Source organism: Narcine bancroftii, chromosome 10, assembly GCF_036971445.1.
Source record: "Narcine bancroftii isolate sNarBan1 chromosome 10, sNarBan1.hap1, whole genome shotgun sequence".
Taxonomy (NCBI): Eukaryota; Metazoa; Chordata; class Chondrichthyes; order Torpediniformes; family Narcinidae; genus Narcine; species Narcine bancroftii.
The window spans coordinates 3,926,174-3,943,307 of NC_091478.1; the positions used below are offsets into that span (position 1 = coordinate 3,926,174).

Genomic DNA, 17,134 nt, shown 5'->3' on the forward strand with positions numbered 1-17,134 from the left:
CAATTGGGTGTAATTGGGCGGCACAGGCTTGTGGGCTAAAAGGGCCTGTGACCAGGCTGACTAAAATCCATATCATTCAAGTAACAAGCATTTCCCTCAGTTAATCCGTTTCTGGTCTGACCCTCTGGGGTTATTTAAATATTGCAGAAATGACATGGACAGAAATTCTGTCAGAGGATAGACACTCAAAGAAAATGTGTAAGAAAATCAATGGAAGGTCATTAACCTGAAATGGTGACCTTTTTTCTCCACAGACACTGCCTTTATCTGCTCAATACCTTCAGCAATTTTGACTTTTGTTTCAGATTTCTAGACTCTGCACATATTTGCTTGAAGAAAAGTTGATGTCATGCAACAACATTATGAGAATCTGTGGAGATTGATTTTTTTGAACAAGTCATATTGCACTTTGCAGGTGCCTGCCATTTAGATATTGTTTCAAAACTAGAGATGAGGCCCCTTCCTCAATCTAGAATAAGTGCTAGTTTCCAGACTTCAGCCTTGACAAGCATTTGTTCTCGATGTGAAGTTGGACCTTCAGCCAATGTGAAGGCAAGTACCTGCTTAATTCAGGGTGCTCAAATCCCACCCCTTGACAGATTAGATATTTTGTTTAAAGTTCCTGTCCTCATTGAAACTATATTTACTGTTTGACTATTGATCTTTTCGAGATTTAGAAAATTATGGGAGGGACATCTAAAGCGAGAGGGCTTTGTTTTAAAGTGAGGGGGATAAATTAAAAGGAAATGGTAAGGGTAAGTTTTTAAAATAGTATACACTAAGAAGGAGGAGTCGAGACAGATACAGTGATACAGATTGAAAGACATTTGGACAGGTACTTGGACAGGATGGGAGTGGAGTGATACAGGCCTAATGAAGCCTAATGATGTGTCGATAGGCATCAGGTTCGGCATAGATATCTGTAAGGGGCTGTGCCTGCACTGAACATTTCTTTGATTTTAAAATTCTCTGAGTGTGAAACAGACAAAAATGGATTCACCTTGCTTGCCTTCGAAACCTTCTTCTTTTGCTTTCTGTATTGCAGAAGCTTATCCCGATCCTGTTACAAAAAAATTATATGCCTTAACAAAGAGCGGTAAAAATTGTATGACCGTGTCAACTTGATTGATTTTTAGTCACTACAATGTGGGGAAATCACAACATCATAAACATTTTTAGATGCTTTGACTTTCATTATGTTTTAAATTATTGATACATTCTAAGTACTCTTCTATGCAAAAATATTTAGTGAAATATAATTCAAGATTTTCCTGTCAAAACATTTCAAAATCACATCCCATTAAACATCATTATTTTAGTCCTGAGTTGGTCAGGTTTACATCCATCATTCTAATTGTCCTTGTAATGTTTCTCCCATTTAGTTCCTATTTAACGTCTATCTTGCCATTACAGGGTATCAACTGAGACAGGACAAGCAAGTACAGACACATCAATACCCGTGTTCAGGTTATATTTTAACTGGTGGTCAAAAGTTGAAGGAAAAAAAAAAGAAACTTGGCAACCTTGTGTAACTGGACCCATATCTGGGCTTCAAAGGTGATATTGAATTCAAATATGATTCAGAGGAATCCATTCAGTGAGACCAAGGTCATATCTGATAAATAGAGAAATCACTTGTTTTGTTTAAATGAGACATTGTCGTTAGATTGTGTGCACTGAGCAAGAGACCTAAATATACAGGGAAAGAGGTGTCATTGGGAATATGGAAACTATGTTGTGTCTGGAAGAAGGACAGTAAATAATATTTTGAAGAAATCGATCCAGAACTGTGGTATAAATTAATGAGAGAAGTTATAGTTGAACTAGAATCCTGAGGTGTTTTCTCCTGATGATATCAGGCCCTTTCAGATAGGGCAAAAGTCCAAATGTAAAGGTGGAGAACCTCTGCCAAAATGCATAACCACGTACCTTTCTGAATGTGTGGAGGCCGACTCTGAGCTACTGCCCTCCACCGATTGGTCTGAATGTACAGCCACGCTAAGCGACTGTTTAAGGGTGGGCTGAAGATGCTGTCAGCCTGTGACCCATCTCCCATTCAGCGGGGACATTTGGAGCAGCAGGAACTGTCAGTGGGGGCTGGCGGAGACAATTGGGGCAGCAGGAGCTGTCCGTGGGGACCATCAGGGCAGTTGGAGCTGTCAGTGGGCGGCCAGTGTGGGCTGAAACAGCCACACTGGGCCACTTGGGCCTTCGGGGCCGCTGTCTGCGGCTCAAAACGCGGGGGAACAATGGCCGTCTTCCCTACCCATAATCCCCGACGCAGCTGGAACTGTTCTGGGAATCACAGATTATGGGTAGGGAAGACGGCCATTGTTCTGTTGCATTTTTATGAAGGGTGGCACTACGGCCTCCGTCGGATCCGGAGCGTGCTAAGAGGCACCTCTAGATATGAATGGGACACTGGAGCATCCTTTTAGGGCTGCTGCCTGAAAGGTAAGTTCTTAGTTTTCCATCCACTCCTGTCGTCGGCCTCAATGCAGAGGCCTGACAAGAAAGGGCCTATTGTTTTCCTCAGACTCTTCTTGAGAATGAATATCGATGGGCAGATTAAAACAGTATCTTCTTGAGTACAGGGTACTTGCCCGCAGGAAAAATAATTTCAAGGTTGTATTTATGTACTCATGACAATAAATCTGAACTTTGAATTTGAGCTAGGTATGGCTTATTATCATTATTTTCATCAAAAACAGACAAGGAAGATTGAGAGGAGTTGAAGACTGTAATGAAGAGGTGTCTGTGGAAGGCTGAACCAAAAGAAAACACAGCCACAATACTGTTTGGGGAAACACAGTTTTATTCCACTCACATAAAGATCTAGTTGGCTGCTAGCTGTGCTTGCAGTGATCAGAGAGGGAGAGAGAGAGAGAGAGAGAGCACATGGACGGGACCTCGGCTTTCTACCATGGGCCCACCTGGTGGTCGGATGTCATTAGGTCGGATGCTGTGTCTCTAGACCATCTGTTGGTCGAGTGATGTACCGCAGCGTATCATCAGTGTCTTACCAATTTTTCTCTGGAACTACCTAGGAATACGTGGGACTCTAGTAATGCCTAGTAGTATATGGGACCTGAAGTACCTGAAAACACATAAAAGTCTTCCTAGATGAGTGCGAACTTCAGTAACTTGGCTCAATAAGTAAAAGTTATCTCTATAGATGTGGAACAGACTAAAAACTAAACTGGATCTGAAAGAGGAGAAATGTTGGATGAGGTGTCATTGCTATTTTCTCTGTGGGGATTTCTGGGATGGATGTAAATTATTGAGTTGCATTTATATTTTTGATTGCAACTTGGAAATCTGTCTCAAGGAAAATACATCTTCGAGTAACCTTTTGAAAGAATAAACATTTAATATTTCTTCGCATTACTTCAGTTGATGGTTTAAAACAAAGAAGTCCATCATGGAGCAGAGATTCGCTCAGATATTCTCCTTTGTGCTGAGTCTGCATTTACCTCATGTTTCACCAACACAAAGCTGCCCAGATCATCACTGGTGATACAGGGCCTTCAGCGACATTGCCAAAGAAACCCCTACTACAAAACAGTTGAAAGAAATCTGGCAGAAGCTATCAAAAATATAGCAAAATTGGAAAACTTGCTTCATTTGACCAATTTAAATTTATATCTAGACTTCAAACTTGATATCGAATTCAAATGTATTCAATAGTGAACATCTAATGATACCAAACATTTTCCAAGTGTTTTATACTACACACTATTTTATGGATGATTATTGGAATGAAGCCTGTCACTCTCATTGAAATGTCCGACCCTAATCCTTGGCCCATGCCTGTACATCAATAACATTCCAAAATTAACCCACTCAAATTAAAAACGTCCAGTTGTGCTTACTTACTATGACACTCTTGACATAGCCAGCCGTCTCCAATGCCTGACAAAGATAAAGATCCAGATCAGAACCAAAAAATAGCAATGAAAGTTGAGCAAAAGTTTAGAGACAGCATAACATTATGTTTTTCTGGCTTTTGTTCTTATGGTTTTAGCTCTAGTACAATTAAGGCTGCATTTACCAAGTGCCAATATTGTATATGTAGCACAAGTTGATAAACAGTGAATCAGAATTTACTTTGTGCTGGAAGTACAGAATGTTCAAAAGTGGCTCTGCATCTCTCCCCTCTCCTCCACCTAGGACAGATGGTTTTAACATTGACTTCTCTGGTTACCTTTAAACCACCTCCCCCCCCCCCCCCCCCACCGACTCTTTTCCTCTCTCTCGCTCTTCCCCCTTTTTCATCTGTCTCCTTTCACAGAGCCAATTTTCTCTTCTGTCCTCTTATGACCAATTAACACCTTTTGTCTGCTCGTCTGTACTCTGCCAAGTCCCATTCTTCCTCCTTTCTTTTCCATCCTTTAATTCTGCCTGTTTTTTTTCATTCATTCCCTGAGGAAGGGCTCAGGTCTGAAACAACAGTAATATATCTTTACCTTCTGCAGACACTGCAAAACTAGTTGAGTTCCTCCAGCATTTCTGTGTTTTGATGAGGCAGTTTCACATGTATCTCGTCTAACTTAATTGGCCTCCTCTAAGTCAGCGAGACCAAAGGCAGATTGGGTGACCGCTTCGCCAAATACCTGCACTCTTTAGGTTTTATGCTGGAACTCCCAATTGCCAGCCATTTTAAATCCCCCTACCATTCCCACACAGACACGTCTATACTTGGTTTCTTCCATTGCCAGGGTGAGGGTAAATGTAAACTAGAGAAACAAAATATCATATTCCCCCTGAACGGTCTTAAACCCAATAGCAGGAACATTAAATTTTCTAACTTTGGAAAACTATCACATCTATCTGGTTCCTCTGTTTCAGTCTCTCCTTTACCAGCTCCCATTCTCACTATCCTCTCTAACCCCACACCCCCCACCCCCCCGTCTTCTCGAACCTTCCCCATCTGTTCCACCACCTCTCCGATCTTCTTCTGTCCAGTACCTGTCACCTCTTGGTCTTTCTCCAGCCATTCCCTCTTAAAAATGTACTTCAATCACTCTTCCCTACTTTAGTCTCAATAAAAGGTTCCTGACGTGAAACACTGACAGACCATTTCTCCCTGTGGATGCTCCTGACCTGCTGAGATCCTCCAGCCTCTCTTTGTTCACTCGAAATTCCAGCGTTAGTAGTTTTTGTTTCTCTTCTATTCCCTGAATCACTTAGATATAAAATGGACATGACCTTCACTGTGTGACAACTACAAGAAGAATATAGGGATCAATATCAAACATGTACATGTTCATTTTTCTCTTTCACTGCAGCCTTTAATTCTGTTAACTTGTGGAACATCCTCAAATTTCCCTGCAAACCACGACTTTGATCAGAGTTACTATGGATCTTGAAAAAAAACGTAACATTTTCATCAACTCAGGGGAATCCCTGACCTGAAATTTCCAGAATAGAAAAAGGGGATCTGGAAAGGTATGGACCTCAATGGGTTGTCACAGAGCCAAAGTTACAATGTCAGAGAAACTTCCATCCACCTCCTTGCACTGTTGCACAGTTATTGGTTAAATTCGACCATCTCCTCAAAACCTATAGAATGTTGGTGGACGCCATTTATTCTTTACCTCCAGGAAGTATCAAGGAAGAGAAGGAGATACGAGTACTGAAACGTTAAGGTCTAAAAAGGTCATCTCTGGTGATGGGAGTAGCAATATATTTGAGCCTAATTTTATTCCTTTCCCACATTCAAACATGCATAACCTCCAATGTAAGTTATTGCATAGTAGCTGATTATTTTTTGCTCCTTTCTAACATAGAGACATGGGGCAATGGGATTTCTATCAACCACCATATTTTCTTTTGAACACAGATCATTGCAATATAATCAATGTTACATTCCTTGAGATTGAAAATCTTTGCATAGATCTAAATCTGAGATTATTTGTTCTGAGTAAATTGCTGTCATTTATTAAAAATGATCATTTTATTTAACTATGTATCTTTATTTCTGGGTAGGTGCTTTTTTAGATTTAAAAATTTTAAAATTTTGACATACAGCGCGGTAACAGGCCATTTCAGCCCACAAGGCCGTGCCGCCCAATTTACACTCAATTAATTTCACCCCGGTATGTGGGGAGTCCTCGGGGATAACCCAGGCAGACATGGAGAGAACGTACAAACTCCTTACAGACAGCATGGGATTTGAACCCTGGTCCCGATCACTGGCGCTGTAAAGGCATTGCACTAACCGCTACGCCAACCAGGCTGAATATAAAATTCTTTTCAAAACCAATTAAGATGATTGAAAAAGCTTAAATCAAAGGGATCCATAAAAAGAATAATATTGGCTGCTGCTACAAATAATGTGTCTCTGGTTATGGGCACTATCCAGGTAGCAAGTAGCTGCCAAATGAGAATCTGAATGGCATGAATCTTGAAAGCGTACAGCATGGTTGTGGTGTACGGAATAATTAAAATGCTACCCTGCTGAGATCATCAATGATGTTTTGTTGTTCAAGAACTTGCATGCGAAGAAGTTCAACTTCTTTCTCTTCGTGACTCTGGTCCAGGTCATTTAGGGAGCTCGGCCGTCGAACAGTCCCCACTCTCTCTTTCTGCATGGAGGATGAAAAATAGCACCAAAATTTAAATGCATTTGGCAAAATAAAATCAGAAAAATCTAATAATTTTGCATCGCTATTAAGAATAATAAAACTTAAATCCTTCAAAAAGCCCAAAATTTTCAGAACAAGTTAAAAATACCATAGTGATATCATCTAAAAGCAGAGGTTTTTTTTTGAAATGATCCAGTTTCCTAAGGTGAAATCTGCGCAGCACAGTGTACTGTCGTTTTAACGTGCACCAGTCCTGTCCTTGACATAATTATATGTTTTCATTTCCACCTCTCTTTGAATGAACTGTGGGTGTGTGAGGATTTTGAAGCCATTGACAAAGTCGAAAACACTCTTTGCAAATATGAATACCATTGCAATAACTCAGCAGGTAGAAACTGAAATTATCACAGTATTTCATAATGCATTCAGCTCCACATGTTAATTACAAATGAAATTTAAAAGGATCTTAACTTCAAATCAAAACAGTTAAAATGATAATGGAGTAAGATTTTTAGAAAATTAATAAAATGGAGTATGCTACTGATAATTTATTTCTTGTGAGCTTATCTTGAAAGAGGCAGAGAATGATCTACGTTCTGAACTACACGTGAGACAGGACATCTTTGGAGAGGACACGAGCACTTCCCTCTGATTTTTATCAGGTGGCTCGTGGATTTAAAGTTCCTCTGTTCCCTTAGAAAATGGCAATACTGTGATTGCTCCACTTGTTATCTGGAGTGAACATGTGAAACTCTTCCTGAATGTATCTCTATTGATGCTCTTTGCCAAGAAATTTCTCTATATTATATCTCAACTACACATTGAAATTAGTCACTTCTTTAATAACCTTTATAGATTAAGTGAATTTATCAAGCTATTGTCTATCTGTGCTGAATTATGAATAATGCGTACCAAAATTACTGTGGTTGCAAAGTAATAATTCACTTGAATATAAACCAATGTTCTATAATGTTTGCTTTCACCAGGGTTCAGTGCTCCAAGGAGGAATGTTGAATTATAAAGCCTATGATTTTCAGTCCATTAATTTTATTGGGGAATAAAATGAGATCATTGGGTTTGGAATTTGCCAGAGTATTTTCTTTTTCATAAGCTAAGGGAGGATATCAATGGCAAGGGATCAAATCGAGATGTGGTGCAAGAGTTTAGCCATTAAGGTGGAGGAAATACTACTTAAACTTAGTTCAATTGTCTGTTTAGCAACACACACGGAGTGCATAATAAAGAGATGGAGAAATTGTGCATTTGGAGAAACCAGATAAAGTAGGGATTTCAGAGACAGAGCTTCAGAAAAGTGAGAGTTGGGGGTGAAACATTGCAGGTTTAAAATATTTCAAGATATGGAGAATGAAAGGGAAGAATAATACCAATTCTTAATTAGGAAGAACATAATGGTAGTAGAAAAAGGGACAAGGGGGGATAAGGAAAACTAGAATAAGATCTTTTTAGACTAAGATGTGAGATAAACAATAATAAATAACATCATTAGGTAGTGATCCTCAGTCCAATTGGAAGATACAGTATGTGTGGATCAATTATAGAAATCATGAAAAATAAGGGATTTTTAAAAACCTCAATATGAATTAGATCAAAAGGGTAAAGGGGACAGTGAAAGGAGTCCCTAAAATTTCGAGAGAAAGAGAAGTTCAGGTGTTATCCCAGATAAGGAATGAGGCAGGAATTTTTCCAAATTAAATGTTGCAATCTTTTCCCAAGCCACAACCTAAGTATTTCTTTTAATAGAATGAAGAATAGAATCAAGGTACCTGAAAACATTAGACTTAGTTATTATCAGGTTATGGAATTTTTACGTGAAAATTTTGGTCAAGAGCTATTTTTGCCAGTACAGAATTAGAATTAATGGAGATATAAAGAAATTGATTTCAATGATGTATAGGTTAATGCAAAAGAAAGCCCCAAAGATAGGGCTGCATAAATCTAGACAAAGATGGGAAGTAGATTTGAATAAATAGAACTACATTGGATTGGGATATGTAGAGAAGATATAAAAAGTACAATGTATGTGAGAAATAGAATGGTGCAATATAATTTTATTCAACAGTTATAATTGACACCATATAAGTTAAACAAAATGGAATTAGAACCTCTTGGAATTATGTTTCAGATGCAGACAGGAAATTGGTACATTTTTGCATTCTACTTGGCAGTGTCCTAGAGTTAAAGCTTTTTGATTAGAAATAGGTAAGATATTGGAACAAATAATGGGAATTAAATTCCCACAGGGGCCAATTTTATTTTTATTGAGTGATATTAAGGGTGTTAAACCTAAATTAAAATTGAATATGTATCAAAAGTAGCTCGTTCAAATTGCTTTAACCATAGCAAAAAAAATGTATTGCCATAACTTGGAAGTCTGATACAGATTTGGGTATAGAAAGATGGCATACTGAAGTTTGGAATTGTATACCACTTGAGAAAATTATTATAATTTAAGAGACAAATGCTATATATTTTTAAAGACATGGCACCCATATTTTCAAAACGTGGGTGTGAATATTTAAATGAAGCTCTGAGATTCACTTTTCCCTTAAGGTCTCAATATATTAAAAGAAACTTTAAAGTATTTGGCATGCCCGTTGAGGGTCTCTTGCCCTTCCTTTATCTTTTAGTAGGGGGATAGGGTGAGGGGGTGGTATATGGGGGAGTCTCTTTCTTTATTTTCCTTTATTTATGCCACAGGTATTTGGATTTGATTTGTATTATTAATTATGCACTTTCTTTGTGGTTTTAAATTTATAAATAGATTTTTTAAAAAGCCACGACTCAAGCTCAATCCCTGCCAAAATATGAGACCAGATTGTTCATTATCTTGGTCATAGTAAAACAAATTAAACCTAGAGTAAACTAGCCATGCATCAAACAACCCTGCTATTTGTGGTGTAAGTATTTATAATTCTTTCAAATGAGAAAAAAAATGACCAACAGGTTCCATATGATGAGGAAGTGTATTTAATGAAAGCCTACCATTCTTATGTTTTCTTGCGTGAGAAATTTGAGCTTATTTTCCATTCTTCGTAAGGCATGGCTCATTTCTTCGTTCTTCCTACTGAGGCGCTTCTTTTTGTCCAGGAGAGGTTTGTACTGACTTTCTGCTTCACGTAAACGCTTGAGCTAAAATGAAAATATGGAATGAGAGAGATTAATCTGAATTATTCCAGATCAGGTGTTAAAGGTCCATAGCTTCAGTAGTGACATGGAATCCCATGATTAGAATAGAAATAAATAGAATCCTTGAGAAACCTAAACAATTTTAAATCTAAAATTTCTAGTTAAAAAGTTATTGTTTTATTATACAGTATGGAAAGAACAAGAAATACACCAGCTGCACTTTTTACACACTGCACGAGGACAACATTTTGAAAGTTGAAAGACGCAGAGAAAGTACATGGAAAAAGGCTAGGGCAAGAGGGCACCACTTAGGGATTGAAGGGCATCCATTTAGAACAGAGATATGAAGGAATTTCTTTACCCAGAGGGTGGTAAATCTGTGGAATTTGTTGCCATGGGCAGTTGCGGAGGCCAGGTCATTGGGTGTATTTAAGGCAGAGATTGACAGGTTCTTGATTAGCCAAGGCATTAAAGGCTGTGGGGCTGAGTGGGAAAATGGATCAGTCATGATTAAATAATAGGGCAGACTCGATGGGCTGAATTGCCTATATTTCTGCTCCTGTGTCTTATACAATATCTACAGCATCGTTCTCATAGATGGTACATATCAAAGAACATTATAAAAATGTGCCAGTAAAATACTGCAGAGTGCTACATTTTATCTCAAAATACATTTAAAATTCTCAAAGAGACCATATCAGAATTTTCCCTTGGGAAAGTGAGTTTATTTAAGGTGATAGCAATAAATGAACTTGTTCTGAGAACTTGTAATTCAGAATTGCCTGTTGTCCAATGTTAGCTCTGAACACAGGTAAGGAACAATATTTCTATCCTTTGAACTGGTCCGCAAAAACTAGCAGTTCCCTAGCAAGGATTTCAAATTTTTTAAAATGGAATTTCTCACTGACTGGATTTTTTTTTTTTTTTTTTACACAGCACCTTCGAGGTCCCCACTCATCCTGAATGACCAAAATATTAATCGTGGGTCAAAAATCCATCTCTCAGCGAGTGTTCCAGTTTCACATCAAAATATCCCTTCCTTTATCATGTAGTGGGTCAGGTGCAGACACCTTTAATCAACACTTCCCGCCCCTTAACTTCCTCCTACGCCATTCTTGTTACATTTCTGCTCAGTTAAAACATAATTAAATCAATAACATTAGAAAATTTGAGTTGATTACAGTATGTGGAGATTAGCAAGAAAATAGAGCACACGGACATGTCTGTAAGAACGTGCATCTGTTGCAAATTTGATGCCCAAATTAAACTAGAACTCTACTGCCTGCACATGATTCATAACTTTCTATTCCAGGCATATTGATATTTGGAATCCTCTTTAAATGCTACTACTGTATCTACTTCTCCCACTACTTCTAGCAGCCCATTCCAGACACCTATCACTCTCTGTGTAGCTTGTCTTCACTGAGTCGTGGCCAAGTACATCAGCTCTTATCTTATGAAATGGCTCAGTATATTTGAGGGCTGATTCTGCTCACATTCCTGATGTGTTTATTGGATTGATGCCTATTTAACAAAGTATTTTATATTAACCTGCGTTCCTGGCCTTCCCCTAAAGTTTTCTTTGCTGCATAATCTTTATCTAAATATCATCATTCATGGTGTGATGCTCAGTGTACGACGTATTTCATATGCCTGAATTCTTGCTTAGTGCGTCAAAGCACAGTGAAAATAACTTCATCTCTGGTGTAATATTAATGTTTGCCTAAATTTTGATTAGTTTTGTTCATTGGCTTGGTGATCATGTTTTGTCCGGCCATGACCTTCATTTCAGATGTCAAGTCTTCTGTAAAGATAGATCCCAGATACTTAATATTTGTTCTTCTTTCTAGTTTTCATTTCAGGTCTTCTTTGGTTATGGTAATCCTAGAGGCTGGATTAATATCATTTTACTTTTCTTATTTTAATTTCACAGTTCTATGTGGTTTTGAAGAGCTCTTCTGGTAAGGTCTTGAAGCCCTTCAGTAAGGTCTTGGAACCCTTCAGTTATTCCTGCTGTTAGGTCAACGGCATTGAGGAAGAGCACATTGCTGATCATCCATCCTCAAATGATACAGTTCCTGTGAGATTCGTTGAAGCATATGACATGAGAACAAACAACATTGTTATTCCTTCCTTGTTAGCACAGCCCAAGTTTCTCAAATTGTCTTTAATCTCTGTATTTTTACAATTAACCCATCAACCAGAAGATCTCATCTTGGCCTCACCCATTCTTGGATATGCCTTTCCCCCATCCATCCCTTCTTTACCTTCTCTGCTTTGATAACAGTACAAAGCAGGAATACAGCAAACACAAATGAAATATCTACACTAAAAAAATTGTACTTCATACATTTTAAGGACTGAAATTAGAAGGGATACATTGAATGCAAATTGTAACAGCCTTCTGAGAGTTTTGGCAAAGCACTAACAGTCCTAGTTTACTTGATGTGAAATCTTATGTTGAAAATGACTTGCCATTGGCAGTGATTGCCTGATACTTTCCTCTGCAAGTTATCTATGACTTGGCCTCTGGGTGACACGAGAAATAAATGTTACATATGGTAATATGAAGAAAATCATTGAGTAAATAATTAAAAATCTTAAACAAAACCATGGTAGAGAATCAAATTAATGATTCTAATAATAAACGTAAACATTGACCAATAGTTGGTCAATCTTATCAATAAGCACTTACAAGTTCATTTCTCTCTTCAGACAGCAAAGCGTTCCGATCTTCCAGCTTCCTGATGATTGCACTTAATTCAGCAATTTTAAGTTGGAATCGCCGAGTATCCTTTTCATCCATCTGCTGTTCCTGAAACATAGATCAACTGCAGATAACTGAACATCAACGAAACCACACGTCAGTGAAAGACCAAAGAGACTGAAGATTTGTCCCAACTATTAGATCAGAGGCAGAATTGGTTTTTGTCATTAATAGAGTAAGTTACCTTGCCCTTCAAGTGAAAGACCAAGCAAATCAGACCCAGCAAATGTGAAGGAATAACAAAAAATGAGATGGCGAGAAAGCACAATCCATTGGTTCACCATGATCTCCAAAGGCATTTTCCTACCACAAGAAATTACTGTCAATTTCAGTGAAATGAAAAGCACAGCGCTCATACATATTGCATTCCAGTAGTTGAAAAAAAAATCATGCTCTTACAAAAAGGAACAAGCATGCTTGCTAATTAGTAGCTGAAGGCAACAGGCAGACTGAGAAAAAATTATAATTAATCATACAAAGAAAAAATAATTTTAATGCTTTATATGTGAGGGCTTTTGAGGAAATGTTGGAATGAATCACATTGAAAGGTACCATTGGTGGTTTTCCTGTCGGTAAGGTGAATAGGTGCCAATTATTTCTCATCAGTTATGTTCTGTAGCATACTTTTAAAACAAGACACAGAACATTCTGATGGGTCTGAACCCTATTTAACAGGTGCAGTGATTCCTCATACAACAGGTGCAGGAGACCCTTTGTATACATTCTGCTTAGAAACACTTTCATTCCATGTGCTAAGAAAACCAAGGGCTAGTGAGAAAAGAATCTTGATGAGAGTCAACAGTGGGAAATCTGAAGAATGTTTACGGACATGCGCATTTGCCTTAAAATTAAGCAGCAATTTATATGATTAGCAGGATTATAGAAAAAAAGCAGAAGGATGATTTGAACAAACTGCCTTTAATTTATTATTCCACTGTTACAAAACATGAAATCCTGAAAGCACAGCAGACCACTGCAGGCTTACATGATCTCATTCATTGTAAAATAGACCAAGATGAGAGAGACTCAAGCATGACCAGGCCTTGAAGCTGTTGCCCGGCTCCTAAAAAATGTGTAAATATAGATGAAACCCATAAAATTAGCCGCAGTAATGTTCGGGGAAGGGGTATTAATGTTCAGGGAAGGGGTATTAATGTTCGGGAAGGGGTATTAATGTTCGGGGAAGGGGTATTAATGTTCAGGGAAGGGGTATTAATGTTTGCCTTTAAATTCCTTCAGAGGTACCTTCAAATTCATGCTATTACTAAATAAACTGCTACACAGTGACATCCAAATGTCCTCAAAAAAAAAAGAAAAATTAGAAGCATTAATAGTAAACTTCAATCTATTGTTATTATTTCTACTTAAACCAGTGGCTCCCAACCGTTTTCTTCCAACTCATATACCACTTTAAGTATTCTCTATGTCATTGGTGCTCTGTGATTAGTAAGGGATTGCTTAAGGTGGTAGGTGAGTGGGAAGGGAAGGTTGAGAATCACTGCTCTAGACCCAATTGTTACCAAAATACTTTGCTTGAGAAAAATTGTCATTGGCCCATTTCCTTTGGGGTTATGAAACCCTGCACATAACGAGTCAATGAGGTACGATTAAAACAGTGGTTTTCAAATTTATTTCTTTCCACCCACATCCCACCTTAAGCAATCCCTTACTAATCCCAAAGCACCTATGGCATAGGGAATACTTAAAGTGGTATGTGAGTTGGAAGAAAAAGGTTGGGAACCACTGAGTTAAACAGTAACAAATCATTGGTGATGGCATAAAGAATTTAAAAGGTATTAGAATAATTTTGAACCGTGATAGTATTGTATAAGAGTCAATAATTAAGCAGAAGGTATTAATATGTCCCTCATCAAGATTTGGCTACAAAATTTGTTGATTCGGCCATTTATAGACTACATATGTCAAAGTGCTTACAGGGCTTCCTGAATGATCTGAGGCGTCTCCTGCACCACTTGCGCAAGGAAGTTCCCTTTTCGGGCTACTCAGATGCCGTTTTTCCCACGCTTCAGCCTCTTTGACCTGGGTAAGTTGTTCATCTAAAGCCTCTTTTTGGAGCTGGAGTCTCTGAGCATGCCCAGCCTGAGCCCCCAGCTCTTTTTCCAGCACGTAGACTGTTCTGCCTTTTAATTTTATCTCATCCATCTACAATGAGAACAAAACACAATCACACATGCATGCACTTTAGATCATCCATATCCACGAGACAATTGCTGTGTAGAATTAAAATTCAAGGGAGCAAAGAAGAGATTGTATTTACTGGGGTAGCAAAGCCAAATTATGCTTTTTTTAAAACTTTCAATGCTCATTCTTGGAATTCTATTTTATAGAGAGAATAAATTCTTATTATTACCATTGTAGTTATTCCTCATCCTTTTAGGCAAGTTCATTTGATTAATGCATAATTATAAGATAGGTTTGGAACTGATGTTTTCCACAGAATAATAACATCACATATGAATGAATTAATTTTGAAAGAAACTTGATTTTGAATAATGACATCAAGTATTTTATACATAGTTACCTTAACACATAACTATAAATCTCAGTTGCTTCACACATTTCCAATGATCCATATTGTAACTATTACCTTTGGTAAAAAATTACTATATTGATGAGATTTATTAAATTTATAACAGAACCAAGCAAATCAGATTAAGTTCTTTACTTATTTTCTCTCTGTAAATAATAAAACCAATTTATGAAATTCACATATATTCCGTTGTTCAACTATTTCAGACCAAAGAGTTTAGCTGGATGGAATAATTATGAACATTAATTCCTCTTTTCTAAGCCAGTATTTGGTCTGGCAGTCACACCATTCATAAAACTTTAGATGAGATTGGTTCTTGACCACTATCCAGACAAATCATTCACTCACCACCAACTACTTAGGGTCTCACGTAAAGGGTTTTAGCAAAGTGTAAGGCTCACCAGTGACTTTAAACATCCACTTCATATACACAACAGCAATCATTTCACTAGGGCATTCTCACCTAATTACTGAGATTAAGAATCTCTATAACAAGCAATTGATAGATGTACACAGGTAGAGCAATTGCATACCTGATATAGAATGCATACTCTTGCTAGAAATGAAATTTAATGGAATTCCAGGACAGCTTGAATGAATGAAAAAAGCCAAAGCAAATGAATCCCCAGGCCCATGCAAGTATATTACTGGGGTCTAACCAAATAAATGATGCAGTTTCTCATTCCTTCCCAGGAGTACCAGTATGCTATTCCTCGATGAATGCTATTCTATCACGTTGACATTGATTTGCAGTGTATAATTTGACATCTGGGAAGAACTTCAAGCACGACAGACACATTAAATTTTTAAGATTCCATTAGCAATCCAGGTTGGTCAAATGCTAGTGTGCTGGAGGACTCCAGTGAAATGGCTTAAATTTCAGGTTGATAAGACTGTCACTAACATAAAAGTGAACGTACTGATCATTCTCCCATGAAGCTATTTCTTTGTTGACTGTTGGTTGAGGATATCCCAACACATGCCAAACAAGCCCAACATAAATATATGATCCATTGCCATTTTCATCCTGTAGTGCGCGTCAAAAGAATCAAAGACTTGTTGATCCAAACCAAGGCTTTTATTAACTAAAAGATTGGAGCGTATCACAAGTAGGTCGACCAGTCCAGAATGATCTGGTCTGGCTAGGAGCAATCCTTTAAGACCTGCCAGTAGGTGTGGCTACACTCTCAGCCAATCACAGTCATCCTACACGACCATCTGTACATAGACACATTGGTGATAGAATCTGTATGATCACACATCCTAATCACAGTATGAACACATCACTCCATTTTTGAACAGGGAAGTGATCAGTAACAGGTGTGGAACTTCAGACCAGCTGCCTCTGCAAAATACTTCAATTATTGGTCACATAATAATTTTGCAGCTCTTAATAACTAGAAGTGGCCTCACTAAAGCTTATGGTTTTTTTTAAATCAGCTATACATGAATTCCAGATCTTAACATGATATGTCAATGTAATAACTAACTATAACTATCAAAGTCATAAGAAATAGGAGCAGGGAAAAGCAATGCAAGCTCCTCATTCTCTGCCGTTAAGAAACATAAGAAATAGGAGCAAGGAAATGCAATGTAAGCCCCTCATTCTCTGCCATTCCATTGACCCTTGACTGTTTTTACTGTTCTATTTGCACATTCCTTAATTTCGTTAGTGTCTGAAAATGTATCTATGCCTTGAGTGTACTCAACATCTGGTCTTCGATGACCATTGACTTGATATGAAGTTTCTCCATCTCAGTTCTATAAAGAGAACTCCATATTCTGGACCTTGGTAGGGGGTTAGATACAGGAGAAGGGGTTCTCTGATACGTAGGCTCTTTATCATTTACCAACTCAAATATGGTATACTTCTATTAAATCATCTCTCATTCTACTAGACTCCAATTAGCACACATCCATCTCACTGAAATTGGATCTAAAAAATAGCAAATGCTGGAAATCCAAAATAAAACCAAATACTCTGTAAGAACCCAGCTAGTCGGGCAGTAAGTAACATGGAAAGAGAAAGAAAGTCTGCTTTTGTTTCCTGTTTCATTCAAGAGCCTCATTGCAGAGCTCAAT

At 37.9% G+C, this 17,134-nt stretch overlaps 1 protein-coding gene across 1 annotated transcript in view; it reads right to left on the reverse strand.

Moving 5' to 3' along the window:
• jakmip3 (Janus kinase and microtubule interacting protein 3) overlaps positions 1 to 17,134 on the reverse strand; it is a 189,707-nt gene that overhangs the window by 76,147 nt on the left and 96,426 nt on the right. The window contains exons 4-9 of the mRNA XM_069899622.1: positions 14,437 to 14,664; positions 12,430 to 12,549; positions 9,591 to 9,737; positions 6,456 to 6,587; positions 3,877 to 3,912; positions 1,001 to 1,060 (exon numbers count right to left, since the gene is read on the reverse strand). Of these exons, the coding sequence (XP_069755723.1) occupies positions 1,001 to 1,060; positions 3,877 to 3,912; positions 6,456 to 6,587; positions 9,591 to 9,737; positions 12,430 to 12,549; positions 14,437 to 14,664 (723 nt within the window). The remainder of the gene's footprint in view (positions 1 to 1,000; positions 1,061 to 3,876; positions 3,913 to 6,455; positions 6,588 to 9,590; positions 9,738 to 12,429; positions 12,550 to 14,436; positions 14,665 to 17,134) is intronic.